Source organism: Antennarius striatus, chromosome 19 (assembly GCF_040054535.1).
Source record: "Antennarius striatus isolate MH-2024 chromosome 19, ASM4005453v1, whole genome shotgun sequence".
In the NCBI taxonomy this organism is placed as follows: Eukaryota; Metazoa; Chordata; class Actinopteri; order Lophiiformes; family Antennariidae; genus Antennarius; species Antennarius striatus.
Window position 1 is genome coordinate 3,713,858 of NC_090794.1, and position 16,867 is coordinate 3,730,724.

A 16,867-nucleotide genomic window follows, 5' to 3' on the forward strand; every position below is an offset into this window, starting at 1 on the left:
CATCGGCCACGGACTGGTTTGCTCCTTCCGGACTGGACTGGACTCTCCTGGTCGGATAACCCAAGAAGCTCAGGCTCAAATGTTAAATGTTTTGAAGGACAGCATTTCAAAAGGTCATGTTTTGAAGAACACAGCTCATAGAATTTGATTGAATTCTGCATATTAAACCTTGAGTAGTTCAGAATTTCCCTCCCAAAGTTGAGAAACCCTTAAGAGTAACAGACGTCTGTGTCATGATCTACATAGCATACAAGTCAACGGGTCCACCATCATAACACATGTCAATTCAAATAACCCAACGAGCGTCGTACATCATCCATGAAGCGACGAATAAACGAAACACAGGTGTCTCTATCTCAGCTGTTTACGTCTCTGTCTCTCACGCAACGCTAGCCCGTGGAAAAGGTTAGTGTCTGTGTGGAAATCCGTCTTCCACAGCTATCTCTAATATTTCACACCTCTGTGCGTAGAGCGGGGGTGGGCGATTTGCGGTCAACAACACAGAGAATGCTTGACTTCCTCTAGGTCATCATTCATTGCCATGAGTGTTCAAACGAAAGACATCACGTCCATTTTCAGAGCGAGCTCTGTGCTGAAGCCTACGTTGGAGACGGCTTGCTGAGGATGCACTCAAAATACCAAGTCAACGTGTTTACAGGGTCGGAGGAACAATGATAGCAGGATGATATTTACCAGTTCTAGAGATCAAACAGATGTAGAGATATCTGAGAGCATGAGTGATCACTATGTTGGATAAAATTGCAAATTAAGCATGCCAGAAAAAGAAGTATTAAATTTTAGATTTCTGTCTTACAAATTTTGGTCCGATACACTAATGCTGTTCCAATTAATCTGCTTTTCCAGTACTCTTGACTCTACTCACCATTTTTTAGTCGCTCCAGAAAACCGATCGCTTCAGCCAGCCTACTTCAGTGTAAGCAGCATTTAATATTTTGGATGGTAGCATGAGGAACTGATGGTTTGTCCCACTGCAGGTCATGCTGCTGTATAGGTCATGCCACAATGGCGGGGTACTGTCGCCCAATGGAAAACAACCTCAAGAAAAAAAACCTAAAGCCAGAGCTTGAGTTGAACGGGTACCACCAAATGGATTGAGACTCCTCAGGTCGTTTTTGGTGATGGCCGTACCCATCAGGACTCCAAATCTGTTCTTAGTGTTCTGACGTGCTCTTAATCCTCTACAGCTGGGCCCCTGGACATCATGGTCATTAGAAATGGTGACGTTCTGTGCAGCTGAATCACACTGGTACTGATAGTAGGGGTACACTGTTTGGGCACACTCTGTCTTTGCTGTGGCAGGGACTGTGTGCGTTTGAAGCTGAGTCTGTAACTCGACAGAAGCCCAGAAGGAATTACAGGCCAGTGGATAAACAGAAGCTGGAGAGCAGTAGCAGGGCGTACTCCCTCCAGGAAATTAAAAGCCATTGCTTCTTCCTTCAGTCTGCCTGTCCTCTCTCATCTGCTGCCAGCCAAGTTAATGCATAGCACACTAATAGTGTCTGGGGTATCTATTTTCTGCCGTTGTCTGTATACGACTTCCAGCCTCATACTTTCAGTGTCATATGAGTGGCATGTTACGTGTGATCAAAACCGAACAGTCAGCATCTGCTGTGTCAGGTTGTTGCGTAACACATCGCAGACATTATGATGACTCCACGTTTTTAGAGACATCAGATGTCTCACATTCTGGAATATAAAAGAAGAGCTGCATGTATTTAAAACAGCTGCCAAAGAGATGAACATGTCTTAACATTTAGAAAGACTTAAATGCCAAATAGAAGTTTAAGATTTATCAATTAATGTCACTTTATATAATAAGAGATGGAAGCTGGGTGCCAGATCCTATTTGTTAAGGGATTGTATTCATATACTGGATATACATCAAGATAAATTTTAAATACTATGGTTTCATTTAAAGATATCCCAATCTTCTGTATGGAACTGGTAAAATGTCAAAATAAGGCCAATAAGGCTTGATTATTCTGATTACTTACTTTTCACTACATTTCCTTACAAGTTAAGAAGTTTAGGTGAACATTTTTTGAAAAAGAGCTTGCAAAGAGATAACTAGAGCCAGCCAATCACCATGGAAAGGTGTATGAGCGCTCCTTTGTGTTACCTTTATGTTTTAATGCTTTTATGAACATGCCACACATGATGAAGGTGGTGTCTTCACTGCGGAGCAGAAGTTGGCCTTCGAAGTTTGCTTCTAAGCAACAAAATACAGAAAAGAACAAATATAATCCATTAAATAGTTCTGTTGTTTCCAAACTGGTCCTCTATGGGTTGTTTTGGAACTTTCACTTGGTCTGCTTCACTTTTGTGCTGGAGAAGTTGGAGGAAAAACAAACAGCAGCAACACACAAAGAACATACTGAGCAGATGTAAGAAGTGTCTTGGCGAGAACCTCAGAAACATGCCGGTGGTTGGGCTTTCATACCAGACACTTGAAAATTCTTCACAATTTTCACTTCTTTGTTTTGAATTATTAACGTTCTTTTCATGCCCTGTCATTTTATCGCCCCCGGAGGAGCCGAGAAGATTTATGACATCCTAAAAAAATGATGTTTGGAGATGGAGGTTTTTTTTTGTTGTGTATTGCTGCACCTCATTTGGGAGGAAGGTTCACCTTTTGAGTTTGAAGGAGCAGCCAACTCAGGGCTCACAGGTTACAGCGCAACCTCTTTAGGAATCCCACTGCTGCTGTCAGCAATCAAAGGACAACCTATTTATTCTTAGTAGGAAACTCAGCAAATGACGTTACTGGTCCAAAATTGTATTTTTAGCAAGTTTTGGTTGTTAAAACAGGGATCCAGATGAGGCATCATATTTTGTCCACTCATATAGACGCCTAGCTGTCTCACTCTTAAAACTGTATAAGGAAAGATTTCTATTCCTGAAGAACCTAAAATTGCACATCCTCTGCAATGTAATAGCAATTTAGCTCCCAGTTTAGCTGCTTCCTTCAGGAAAGAATAGATAGCATCCAGGACTTTCCAGTTGTGTGCTATAGCCTCTTAGCTCAATGTCTTTTTGTGTCTACACATTGAGGATTGGGGTTTTTAAAGCAAGTGAAATAACACCAAGCATGACTCCAGATGTTACGCAACGACCAGGGGGATTAAAGTGATTTTCTTACACTGTCAGCAGTGTTTTGCTGGGTTTTTTTTCCTAGAAAACGTAGCGTGCAGGTGTCATTGAGGTTTAGTTCTAATCCTACTTCATGCACTCACCTAAACATTATAATGGAAAGAAAGCACCCCTGCTAAACCCACACAAACACATCCCAGATTTAGTCTTTATTGTTCAAGAAAATGTTGTTCTATTCTTATTCGCGTCTCAAATACTGTATGCACAGGTGGTTTCGTCCGGCTCCTGCGCTTACAGATGTGCACGCTGGATACATGCTGCAGCATTCAGTGGGGGGTCCTCCCTCTTAACATAACACTTCAACACCTGAATACAACAGCAGCATGAAGCACAAAGGTGTTGAATGAAAGACCAGAGGAGGAGGGAGGCCGGATCAGATGTCTTGTTTCAAGTTTGAACTTTGAGGTTTGAGGCCAGTTGTGGCGACGGGTTCTGAAAATGGAGCTGAGTCTCCCCACTTCCCCGGGTGGATTACAGGAGCTAAATAAAGCCGTTGTTAACTCCAGGGTGGATCGCCTTTGTTTCCGTTCATCAGCACTTTGCATTAGTCACCACACTTCAAGGCTCATGTATTATCCTTTTACAGCAAAAGGTGCTTTTTGCAGCCCCATTAAAGGTGCTAAAGGTAATTGGGCGGGCCTTTTTAAGCTTTGGTCTCTCATTATTTGAGTTGTGTGTGTGTGTTTGTGTGTGTGTGTGGTACTTGATTGTGGACATGACTTGCTGCCAGTTGGTCTTGCTGGGAAATATCTTAAAAAGTGGAAATGTGACACATTGTGGGTTTTCATCAGTATTCACGCTCAAGACGATCAAAGTTGCTGCAAGAGACGGATCTGAGTGTGGGTCCGTTTTATGTCCAACCTGTGGGGATTCTCATTGTGGCAACACACATCCTGTAAACGTGGTGTTTGTAGACTGCTGGCAGAGGGCTGTGAGATTTACAGCCGATATTAAGATGTCTAGACATCATCGTTGCCATATTGTAATAATCCGTAATAACCCGGTCATTATGTTTACGGTTTTACAATCGACTTTCTGGATTAAAAGATGCTTTACTTTTATTGTGTAGATGTTTATTTGCTAAGTTAGAGAGGTCATCATTTTTTATTGCCTGTCCCCAAGTGTTTATACACGTGAAAACTCCCTCTGGTGAGATGATGAGAAAAGTTTATTGACAATTATCAGACTGATTTTACAGTTTGTGTTTTTGCTGACATTCCTCCTAATTTCCTGATATTATTTCCACCAATTTTGAGTCTTTTTTTCGCATGCTAATTTCCTCCCTGTGCTGTTTAACCCTCTGCAGAAGTCAATGCGGACCAGAGAGGTCAAGCAGATCAAGGTGAGCAGCAGGAGACAACGTCACATTCCTCATGCGGCCTTCATCACAAAGGTGATGCGTGCCTCGCTGCAGAGGAGGCCCGACAGGACAACTCGGTTTATTCCTTTGGAAAATGAACGACGGTGTGAAGTGTTGAACGTTTTGGGCAAAAGTAAACCAAATCTAACCTTCATGTTGTGATAGGTTCTGGTCGGAGGAGGTCGGAGGTCCAGTCTGAGTAAAGTACAGTTCTGTGATGAACTAAATGTTAAAATAAATCTAAGCAAGACACGATTAAAAATTTTCAAAACTATTTATTGTCTTGAAGTATGTAACAAAATAATCGCTATGAATAAAAACAGCATTTTGCTTTGTACACCTAAGAAAATGTTTACAGACAAGCAAAACTAATTGTACAAAAAAAAAAAAAATAACGGTAAAAATGATACACAATAACAAAGAAGGTAAAAACGATAAAGAACAGAACATCCTCACGTCAGTGTGCAAACTGTTCATACAGATGGACGTGCGCCCTTTGGCGAGGCAGCAGATCCTGATAAATTATTTAAATAGCATTTCTCTACACACACGCTCACACAGGCACAAATCACCTCTCACAATCAGCTAAGAAAAACAAAACAGCAATAATTTATCTGCTAAAGAAAACAATATTGAACATACGTAATAAAGGAAAATTATTTTGAAGTGAAAGAAATCTCCCATATTTCGTCATTTTCACCGGCGTAGATCACAAATTTGGGAGCTTGGTCTGTTTTTAGATATGAAATATCCAACTATTTACAGCTCATGCTACAGTAGCTAAAAAGAGTATGAAAACGTACTGAAGTTGTGTTTTGATTGATCAAATCATACAAAGGCAATGAGGTAACATCTGTACAACAAAGAATAGGTCAATGGCACACAAGCTGCATACACTTCATGCTCAACAGTTCTATTTGAAGAATAGATAATTCGCTTTGTACAACAGGAGATGATAGACAAGCATCCTGCAGCCTGGCTGTACCTGATTTTGAATTTTTCACTCTGATATCGGATAGATTTTTTTTTGCTCCTACTTTTTCAAAGCATTCAATTTTTCCTTCTCTACCTACATTGTAGGCAAGAGTCAATAAATTAAATGTATTTACAAAATTTCAATTTGAAATCCTCAAAAGCTGAGGGCGATAAATCTCTTCATTGACCAAGATTGTAATGTGAGATGGGGAGTATTTTGCATTTTTCGAGATCACTAGATCGAACAATTTCTCCACAAAATACTAGACTCATGTTTTCTTACTGCTTCGACGTGGGAAGGTCGTCGCTTCCATCTTACCCTGAGAGTTGTTTAGTTAACCAGACAACATAAACAAAGCCCAAGAAAGTTGTTAATTAAGAAGATAGTTAGCCTAAACTTAATCTTGTTTCTCTTCTCCATGTATTCTATTCTGCATAGAATTTAGATGCGCAAAAAGCACTTTCTTATTGCATTAACTGACAGCCTTCCAAATACAGTATATGCATGAAGACGAACATCTAAAACCCACTTAGTTGTAACTCCCAATGGTTTCAAGTTGTCATGACAACTTAATAAGTTTCCTTGATATATTACTAATGCCTTCAAGTCCTTGAGAGTTAAACCATTCAGAATGTACACCCTGGCAGATTTAGTAAAGCAAAGGGAATATTTCATCATTATTTTCTTTGGGATGTTCATCCAAAACGTAAGGTAGAAAGGCACACAGTCTACAGAGGGGAGAGAGAGAGAGAGGAAAAAGAGAGAGACAGAGAGAGAGAAAGACAGGGATGTAAAGACTTGGAAGTGCATAGTTGTCTATCTGGAGTCATTCCTGCACAGAGATGAATGAGGTCTTTCAGAGAGTGACAAAGCAGGCAGAGCCAGGATAGAAAGGTGTTTGTGTCCTACTGGCAAATCTCATTTGTTTTCTTTTCCCCCCAGCTCTCCCTCCTCTCATGGATGTTAAGGGTGGAGGAAAAGGGGGCTCTCTGATCCTCAACCAGCAGTCAACAGGTTGGTGCTCTGCCCAAACCAGCTTCAAGCTACCCTGATGCCGACCACATGCCCTTTGCCCCGTCCGAGTGTGCGTGCCGCAGAAGAAAGAGTTGCGGAGATAAAACGGTCCCTGGACTTTGCATCAGAATACATGTTCTTACTTTGTACAAAAAAAGGTGCATTCCTCAGAGCTTCCTGTGCCATGCATTAGACATCTGTAAAAGAAGAAGACGTCGTGTAAGGAGTTGGATATGGGCTCCTCTGGGCTAAACAATCCATGCTTTCACAAATTTGACGTCAATCCTCACCTCTGCATTCATACTTGAGGTCTGAGAAGTATACCATCTCCTGTGAGAATACAAAAAGACCTAGCCTGCCGCCTGCGTATGTCTTGTCATAAATGCTTCCAGAGTCCGCCATGATCTTCTTGCCTTCGTACATCACAACTCTGTGGAAAGAAAGAAAAATGAAATGTTGATGGCTTCCAGGAATTCTTTCATAGTGTTTCAACATCCAACCCATGTGAAATATATGAATCTCTATGAGGACTAGTTAGTAATCTTTGCCAACCTAATAAGTCCTGTTCTCGGTCTATGGATCAAATGCCATCTGTAAGCAGTAAAGTCTTTCCATCCAACATTCTTAGGGTCATGCCAGAGGGTACGGACCTACAGCACAGGGAAATGAACAGCCAAGAGTTTGTTATTTTATACATCTCTAGGTGAAGTTTATCCCCTGGATGACTGAACTTCCAGAATGTCACCAAATTTCCTACCTGGCCTGCGGTATGCCCTGTGTGCCAGAGGGCATTCCTGAGGTGCTCTCCTGGGCCAGTGGTGGAGTTGACCACTTTAATGGACAGACCAGAGTAGCCCTGGGCCTTGGTGGGTTTGTTAGACCAGTAAGTCTGCGTAATCTGCTTCCACATCACAACATAGAATCTAGAGCTGGATTGGTAGCCGAACACAAAGCCAGCGTAATCATCATCCCGCTCTGTGTTAATGAAGAAGGTTCCACTGAAGTCCACTGAATTGAACTCATGGTAACCTAAAGGAAAAACACATGTTAAAGGTCAGAATTCCAAATAAATAACATGTGCTCAGATATTGTATGCATTCTCTGAAATTTGGTCTATTTTGTAGCTAGCCACAAGACGCGTACATACCAACAGCAATGCCAGGGTCACAGTTGACAGTCTGAACCAGTTCTTTGCCCTGATGGCGAACAACCCAGTTTGGATCGATTTGTGAGGTACCCTTGGGGTCCAGAGGAACCATCTGAAACTTGCGGAAATCTGTCTCACTAATGTCAAAGTTCTCTGGACAAACGTCGTAGATGTCAGGCACATTGTCTTGGTCGAAATCATCTTTGCATGCATCTCCACGTCCGTCACCTGAAAGAAAAGAGTCATTAATGCTCATATCCTAATTGTTTCATAGATCTCCACACATGTACTTTTGGTCTTTTTTACGACAAACCCTTCAGGGTGGAATATGTTTTGCTCACCATCAGAGTCCAGTTGGTCGGGGTTAAAGGCCAGCCTGCAGTTGTCTTTTTCATCAGGGATGCCATCGTTGTCATCATCATGGTCACAGGCGTCTCCCTTTCCATCCTTATCATGGTCAGCCTGGTTGGCGTTGGGGATATATGGGCAGTTGTCCAGGTTGTTCTGGTGTCCATCCTCGTCAATATCTTGATTGCTGTCACACTTGTCTCCCACACGGTCATCGTCTGAATCCACCTGAAATAGAACAATGTCAAGGATATAATGTAAGTGTAGTTTAAGGGGACAACAATGCATTGCTATACTAACAATATTTTCACTGCAAAGTTTTTGGCTAACATTTTCCTCTCCAGTCCTGTCTTACTGTCCTTTTGACAGTATCGTGCAAAGACATTCTCTGAGGCATTGATAAAATATGTGGCATAAAGGAGATGAATGAAAGGACAGGGATGATCAGAGCAGGGATGGGCTTTGAGTATTTGGGTAAACACGCAGAATTAATCATTTTACTTTCGATACCAACACTATTTTCAGTCTTTAGAAAAGCAAGTATTGTGACTGGTCCATGTTTGAACTTGTCTCTTTTGGCCTTTATTCGCAGCATGCAACTCACAATTTAAATGGTACACCGGTGCACATTCAGACTCCCATCTCTTTCCCCCCCATCCTTTTCCTGAGTCCTGTTGTTCAACAAATTCCTATTTCTCAGTGTAGCATGGCACAGGTGGACTGACTCAGATTGTGGTGTGCAGAATGGGTATGCACACAGCCCAGGGCCAACCCTTTCCTCGGTGCTCTCCAGCCTGGGGCCTCTTCTCTCACATTAGCTACCTAACATCAATAGGACATTGAAAAGACCCAAAGCTCCCCACCACGCCCTATTGAGCTGATGCGCCCTAGCATCGCATGCAGGATTTGCTCCCCCTTTACATGGCATGAAAAAAGCTTAGACTTTAACTACACAGGGCTAATCACTAAGACTCAATTGAAAGACATATATATGCTGAGCTTCAGAGAAAAGCACAGAGATGAATGTGGATTATTGTTGGTTGGTGAGGTGGAAGGAAATGGGAATTGGCAATGCTTATGCGTATCCACACACCTGATCTGGATTATGTTCCAGAGGGCAGTTGTCACACATGTCTCCAACTCCGTCCAGGTCTGTATCTCGCTGGTCAACATTGTACACATAGGGGCAGTTGTCCTTCTCATTCAGTATGCCTGGGAAATTAATATTAACATTTGTAATGAATAAATATATACAGCATAATCCCATTCTGAAAATGATATAGACTTCATAAGGACTGTTTTTATCAAACTTTCCAGTTCTCACCATCTCCATCAATGTCCACAGCGCAAGCGTCTCCCTCTCCATTGTTGTCTGTGTCCGTTTGGTCTGGGTTACTATTGTAGGGGCAGTTGTCGCATCGATCACCCACATCATCACGGTCGTAGTCATACTGCCTTGGATTGTACACAAATGGACAGTTGTCCTGTTTTCAACAAGAGAAAGACAAAGAGGAAGAGTTGATCATAGTTTCAGGAATGCTGCTCATCATTTTCCCCCTAAACCTGAGTGGATCTTTTTACAGGGAGTGAAGTGGGATGAAAAGACGCTTTATTTTTAGGTCTTGTCCCAAATCTACAACTGGAATTTGCAAATGCACAGTGCTCCTTTAGAGCCGTCCATTGGTGTTGGAATTTGAGGTTTTGGCTCAGGATATGGAGAAACATTTGCTTTCCTGCTGAACCTCCAATCTACACACCACCACCACCCCCCTCTCCACCTGCCTACAGCATGAATGATGGATGAAAAAATGGCTAACGGAACTAACACACACTCCTTTTTCTTCCACTTTGGGCCAAATCTGGAGGGTTTCACTTACCCTATCGTCAGGAATGCCATCATTGTCATCATCATTGTCACAAGCATCTCCAATGCCATCTTTATCATAATCTTCCTGTCCAGAATTGGGGAGGTTGGGACAGTTGTCCTGAACAGACAAACAAACAAGGTATTTGAATTTAACTGTGAACACAATATAATTTAAGGGTCTCTCTCTCAGCCCTCTTGTTATTGTAGACTTTTTGCTTTGCTGTCTACCTTTTTGCAGTGGTAAGTGGCGTTCTCCACACAAACCAAGTCAGCATTGGGCCATCCATCCAAATCTGTGTCCTCTCCACAGATATGACCATTGCCAGCGTAGCCGGGCTTGCACTCGCAGCGGTACATGGGATCGGCAAAGTGTCCAAGGTAGTTGCAGCGGGCGTTTTTGTTGCAGTCGTGGCTTCCATCGAGGCAGGGATTACGGGGTGTGCACACCTGTTGAGTGAGGCAGGGTTGCTTAGTTTGAGGGATCAGTCATCAGGCTGACTATGCATAATCCACATTCATGACATTCTGTTCTTTAAGACGGACATTCATCTAACCCTGACATTGGAGTCAGGAGTCTATTTTCTCTTGCTCTGTGATTGGCTGCATTTACCTGTTTCCTGGCAGTAGCCTGCTCCACACCTCTGCCAAAGGGTTGGGGTCCTGAGTAACGGGGAGGGCAAGGCAGACAGTTGTATCCAGGATCCGTGTTCTCACAGCGGTGCACACCATTAAACTCAAAGCAAGCATCTGGGACCTCCTTGCACTGTTTTTAGGAGGAAACAAACAACTGTTATCATTAAGAGAAATTTGGTAGATGTTTCTAAGTCTAAAGATTTTTTTTTCTTACCTCATCAAGATCTTTGCACTTGATTCCATTTCCAGTGTAGCCAGCTGGGCATTTTCCACATTTCCAAGAACCATCGGGGAAACTGGTGCATTTTGCTCCAGCAAAGCAGGGATTTGAAAGGCATCCATCTGAAAACATTAAAAATATTAAAAATCAAACCAAGTACCGCAATAAATAATAATCATGGGAATATTACAGATGCATGGAACTCAATTGTTGAAGCTCTGGACGATGTCTCACCAACTGGGCAGGTTTTCTTATTGCACATCTGGCTGTCCTTGGCATCACCAACACACTCTTTGCCACCATATTTTGGTACAGGGTCATTGCACAGACGTTTACGAGTTTGGATGCCACCTCCACAGGTGAGAGAACAGGTGTCCCACGGTGCCCAGGGTCCCCAGTTTCCATTGACTAAAGGAGACAAGAAGGAAACATGATCCATTTCTATCTTTAAAGGACACAACATGTTAAGAAAAAAATCCACCACGGGAGGAACTTACTCGGGCATGGAGACTTCTGACACTTCTCAGTCTGCCGGCCCTCTCCCTCACAGTTCTTGCCCCCAAGTTGAGGGGTGGGGGAGTTGCAGAGGCGGATACGGGTGATGACACCAGCGCCACAGGTGACGGAACAGGATGACCAGGGTGACCAGTGGCTCCAGCTGCCATCCTGCTTGACTGAAGGATGCAAGTAAAGGTCAGAGGTCAGACATCAGGAAGTAAAGGCTTTACTTTAAGACATAGAAAAGATGATGGATGAGCGGATCTCAAGGTGATGGATGATGGATGCGAGTGCGTTGTGTTAACTCACAGCGTTTGTCACACTCCTGGAGGTAGCAGTCGCGGGTCTGTACAGAGGTGCCCTCGCAGTTGTTATTGATACGGTCGCAAGAGCGCCCACGCTGCTGGATGCCACGCCCACATGACACAGAACAATGGGTCCATTCAGACCACGGTGACCAGCCGTCCTCCGCATAGTCGCTCGCTGAGCAGAGGGAAAGAATATGAGTGAGAAGGGAAGAGGGAGACAATAACAGCTTATCCAGCAAGGCAGCACACCCTCACAAACACCCCCGGGGCTTAAATGAGGAGGGAAAGCTTTTTGAGCAAAATGGCTAATAGTGTGGATTCAGCTGGGACTTAAACAGAGAGAAGGACCTTCTGCTGAGAGGGAGGGCAGGGAAACAGAAAGAGCCACTGTCCTGGGGATACACAGGGATGCCCCCGTCGGCTTATGTTTTCCCAAAGAGGAAACAGATCCTGCAAACACGGCCCCGGGTGCGTAATGGCTTCAACAAGTGGCTGAGGTCTGGATGAATGCGGATCCCCTCCTGTTTATTTAAGTTTGAGGGAAGCATTGCAGCCAGGACTGCATAGGTATGAAGAAAATGTCACTTTTCCTCATGTAGAAGATGGCTTCGCTCAACAGCCAACTGATTTTTCCATTCCGCTTTAACCAATTTGGCAAATTGCAGCCATTTCAACTTGAAGATTCAAAGATGTTTGAAAGCACAAAGCGCCAATGTTCCAAACACACAAGCGTCCTTTCATTTCATCGGATATTATTGCAGTTAAACCGTCTGTAAGTTATGCCTTTGCGTTTACATCAAGAGACATACTTGTGTGTTGTTGTTTTTTTGCTTTATATGGCAAATAACGTAGAAACAACTCTTTCTTTAAATGGTGTCTGAATGCCGAGTGTGTTAGTTTAAGCATTTACATTCCCATCTTATAAGGGCCGTTTATGCAGTTGCATATAGTGAATTTTTGCATAACAGCGTATTTTCACGTATGTGTGTGGCTGACAATGGATTGAGCTTTTAATTGCTTACGTGTTCCACAGCGTGGGCAGCATTCTCCATCAGGAACAGTAGCATTAGCACAGGGGATTAGGGGGCAGGAGATTTTGCGGCACACGGTAGCAGAATTCTGAAAACACAGGGATTATATTCATGGTTAAACATATGGATATCACCTTAAAACTAATGCAGTTCTATTATGGCCAGCCGCTGGGTCGACCAGTGTTGTGCAAATAGAATTTAGATCTTACAGAATACTTTTCTAATGTAAAGGCGATTAATGTGCAAAGGTAAATCAGCGTCGGAGTGTTATTTCTTATCTAAGACCAATTCCGTGCAACCAGCTCATTAAATTATGTGCTTAACATCTGGGTTTGGACAGATTCTACCATGCAAGACAAACTTAATTAAAAAATTTTTTTTTAAATTCTGAGAATGGAGAGCCCTGTGGACAATCACCTGCTCACTCGGCCAGGGGAAGGTGGGAAGGAGGCCAGCACCCTAATAATGGAGGCTGGTTTCACTACTGGGCACCGCGCCCCACAGACAAGGAAAAACCAGTCTGTGTGGGTGCACTGTGGATGACTCAGGGATAACAACCCGCCTCTAACTATGCATGCTATTCTTCTCCATTCTGGATACGATCGCTAACGGAGAAGGAAAGGGGAAATAGGGATAACTAGTGTATCAATAGAAAAGGAAATCAGGAAATAAAGCACGTCTGCCAAGTATTTTGCAGCTGTAATCCATCTTTTCTTTCCACTTGTCAGAGCCAATTTTTCGTTCTTAATCGCGGTCGATGTTTCACGTGAGGTCTAGTCCGGCCCCTCTAGGCCACAGCTGAGTCGATGACACCACAGTAAAGGCTACTGACCCTCAGTCAGGCCTTCACACAGCTAATTACTAACCAGTCCAGCTGAGTCATGTAAGTTGTGTGTATGCAACGTCGCCACGGGGCGCACAAGTACCCCAGGTCTCACCTGACAGGTGCACTCTGTGCAGTCGTCCACGGTCCACTCCTCCGTGTTCTTTCGTACGATGCCGTTGTGGATGCAGACGCCGCTGTGGATCCCGATACGGGACTTAATCAGCTTGTTCTCGTCCGTCTGGTGAGGAGGCGCAGGAGACGCGTGAAAAAAAAAAAATCAATTGGTTTGATTCAATATCAAACCAGTATCAAACACAGACGCTGAGCCGTTTACCAGTTGGCGGAGTTCGTTGGACAGCTCCTTGACCACCACGCCGAGGCCCTTCAGCTCCTTGAACATGCTGATCAGGTCCTCGCAGGAGAAGCCACAAACCATCTGCAGGTCTTCACCGGGACATAAACACAGGGAGGGAGGTCATTAGGTGGGGGCATCATCGTCATTCTTAATCTGGTTAGTCTCCAGGAGCCTCTGACCACTTTCACGGTCTAATGGTAGGGTTCTAACACGTTAATGTCACTCAGCAGTGTTCACCTTTAGTCTTATGTCCCGTGTACTCGGTTCTGATGGCTGAGGAGCCGTTCAGGTTCTCCAGGATCATGGAATCTGTCGTCATGGCTGAAAGAAGAGCATCCCCATTAATCAAATCACATATCTGCGCTTCATCGTATTGTTCTTAACATACTCTACAATCCACACAGCTATAAAAAGTCATTTATCACTGATGATTCCTGTGGAGCGATTACAGCTTCACATCAAACGAAGCATTTAGACATTTCTTTGATAAGGATCTCCTCGGACTTGGCAACAGGCTGCATGAAGCAGGTGAGTCAATACGGGAGGTGAGTCATTACTTACAGCTTTGGCATCCTTTGTTGCGCAGGATGGCGTCCAGTGTTGTTCCAAACACAAAGTGCACGTTTTGCAGGACGCCCTGCAAGTATTAAAGCCCACTTTAGGCTGGGATGCAGTCTATCAGTAAATAAAAACGCTTGCATCTCACTAAAACGCGTCAAAGCATGCAACAGGTGAGGTTTACGCAGTTGGACCAAACGCGTTTTTGCATTAAAAAAAAACCCCTCTGTGGGCATTTATAAAGACAAGGATTAACAATAAAATCAATCTAAACCCTTAAAATCAAATCTCCTATCATATAATGTCGCGTTCTCTCACCATGAACCTGTCCTTCACGGCTCCCTTCCCGATCCTGAGTTGCGCGCCGGCCGGAGTCTCCTGCGTCAGGATGCTCTGGATGGGCGCGTCCAGCTCGGCGTTGTTCACCTCCTCGCATCCCGCGTAGAGCAGCGCCCGGTCCTCTTGTACGAACAGCGTGATATTCTTCCAGTGACCCGTAGCCAGATCCACATCTTCGATGGAAACCACCTGCTGCTTGTTCTCGGTGGAGTAAACTATGTCCAGGGTGTTCGCCTTGCCGTTGGAGACGATCTCGAACACGGGTCCGGAGCCGTCCTTCTTCTCCACGGTCAGGAGGCTTCCTCTGGTCCGTTTGAACTGCTTGAAGTTGAGCAGGAGGAGGAATCCCCTCTCGGCGTGGATGGAGTCGATCAGGTCCCTCAGGGCGCTCTCGGGTACCGGGGGGATCAGGTCAGGGTTGAGGATCTTATAGGCGGGGCTGTACGGGTCGTCTCCCTTCACCAGGGTGACCCCGTGGTTCTTTCTGGGTACTTTGACCAGCTCGAACAAGTCATAGACGCTGTTATCATCCCGGTTCTCTGAGGATGAGGGATGGATGAAAAGATCAACACTGGATTATCATTAAAACTATTTTTTTTTAAAACACACTCCAGGATCTCTCAATCATTCTCAGAGAAGACAAGTCTGCTGGAAAAGCTTCACAAATTCAAGCCTGGGTCCATCCACACTCACCTGCGACCCTCGTCCCCTCGCAGGTCCAAAGCATCAAGAGCAAAAATATCCCAGTCAGCTTCATGGTGGATCACCAAGCCTGCTGCTGAACAGACAAGAGGAGACAAGACAATCTAGGCATTTATAACAGCAATAAACCAAAAAAGGATCAGTGATCAACAGGTGGGAGGGAAATATTGGTTTGGCTGTAAATCAAACTCACGCTCCTTCAGAATATATATGTCACTCACCTGCTTCAGAAAAACAGCAGTTCAAATAATGCGATTTAAATCCCGCAAGATGTGTTGAGATCCAGCAGTAATCCTCAAGAGTGAATTATTTAAATGAAAAGAGTTCCACTGTGGAAAGAAATAAGTTTTTTGTTTTTTTTTTGGGGGGGGGGTGGATAATAGAATCTCGCGTTAATTTGATTCTGTCCTTGATGGAGAACTTTGCCCTGCTGGTACCGGCCGCTAAAAAATTTCCCTTTTAAGCCGAGGGGGGACAAAGTGCCATTTAAATAGTTTGATGCCATTCCTTTAGAAGTGACCTCGTCCAATCACGATGAGGGGGGAAAAAGGGACGAGCTTATCCTCTTAGAGAGAGAGAGAGGGAGGGAGAGAGAGAGAGAGAGAGAGAGAGAGAGAGAGAGAGACGCGCTCATTTTTAATGGACCACTGTTTCCTCTCACATCTTCCATCCATCAGTCCTCACAAGCGTGTGTGTCCCCCCCCCCCCACACACACACACCCTCCACTACAATCCTCCTCCAAGCACATCTGCAACTTGGATTTGCTGTTCAATACTTAATATTGTTTCATCTCATTCCACGTGAACACAGTCTGCTTCGTGTCTAAAATGTCCCACAACATACATCAACTATTCTTTTGGATTAAAATGATAGTTTTATTCTGTGTCTGTAAAAGCCACAGATTCATAAGCACTCATCCTTGTTTGGACTAAAAATAGGCTTTTTTAATTTATTTTTTTTGACTGAAATGATCCTGTGTCAGTTTTATTAACGTCCTCTTGTTGCAGTTCCCGATCCGGCCGCTAGGAGCCGACGTGAGGTCGCTGGAGAGGCGGCAGAGGGAGCGCTCCTGAACCGACACCAGAATTAAACTAGACTAAAAGAACAATTTGAGTATTTAAACATATGAAATTTCTTTTTCAAGAAACAAGTACATTTTAATGTATTATTTTATTAGCTTTCCGTCTCATTTTGCCTTTTTTTAAAAATCTAGCTTCTCATCAGCATTCCTGGAATACAGTTGTCATCTTTCATTCATTTGCCAGTATAATATTAACCATAGAGAAAACACACATCAGTATCGTCTAAAGAAACATTTCAGCAGACTTAGATCATTCAGGCTCTTCTCCCTGTACTTGATGCCAGTGATCTTCATAGATGACTTGATGATATTTCATATAATATGAGCTGTGGGTTTAACAGATATGACACCAGTGGAGCTGGAAGCTCGGTTCATTGTCTGAGGATGAGCACTTTAGCCTCAGGGGTCCTGAGGTCAAAGCTGGGTTGACTC

The 16,867-nt window shown here is 43.8% G+C and overlaps 1 protein-coding gene across 2 annotated transcripts; it reads right to left on the bottom strand.

Moving 5' to 3' along the window:
• Nucleotides 1-4,786: 4,786 nt before the first annotated feature.
• thbs1b (thrombospondin 1b) lies at nucleotides 4,787-15,799 on the bottom strand. Of its 2 annotated transcripts, none has more exons than XM_068342264.1 (23): nucleotides 15,575-15,799; nucleotides 15,345-15,426; nucleotides 14,631-15,190; nucleotides 14,316-14,391; nucleotides 13,992-14,075; nucleotides 13,734-13,843; nucleotides 13,512-13,637; nucleotides 12,565-12,661; nucleotides 11,544-11,717; nucleotides 11,234-11,410; nucleotides 10,971-11,144; nucleotides 10,731-10,858; nucleotides 10,494-10,646; nucleotides 10,112-10,330; nucleotides 9,894-10,001; nucleotides 9,341-9,500; nucleotides 9,110-9,228; nucleotides 8,010-8,244; nucleotides 7,669-7,896; nucleotides 7,279-7,550; nucleotides 7,074-7,171; nucleotides 6,812-6,951; nucleotides 4,787-6,718 (listed from the first exon to the last, which is right to left on the bottom strand). In XM_068342264.1, exons 2-23 carry the CDS (start codon nucleotides 15,406-15,408, stop codon nucleotides 6,711-6,713), a joined length of 3,510 nt encoding a protein of 1,169 aa, XP_068198365.1. In that variant the 5' UTR covers nucleotides 15,409-15,426; nucleotides 15,575-15,799; the 3' UTR covers nucleotides 4,787-6,710. The 2 variants fall into 2 exon arrangements, with proteins under 2 accessions (XP_068198365.1, XP_068198366.1); XM_068342265.1 differs by having other exon boundaries at nucleotides 15,345-15,429.
• Between the last annotated feature and the right edge of the window lie 1,068 nt (nucleotides 15,800-16,867).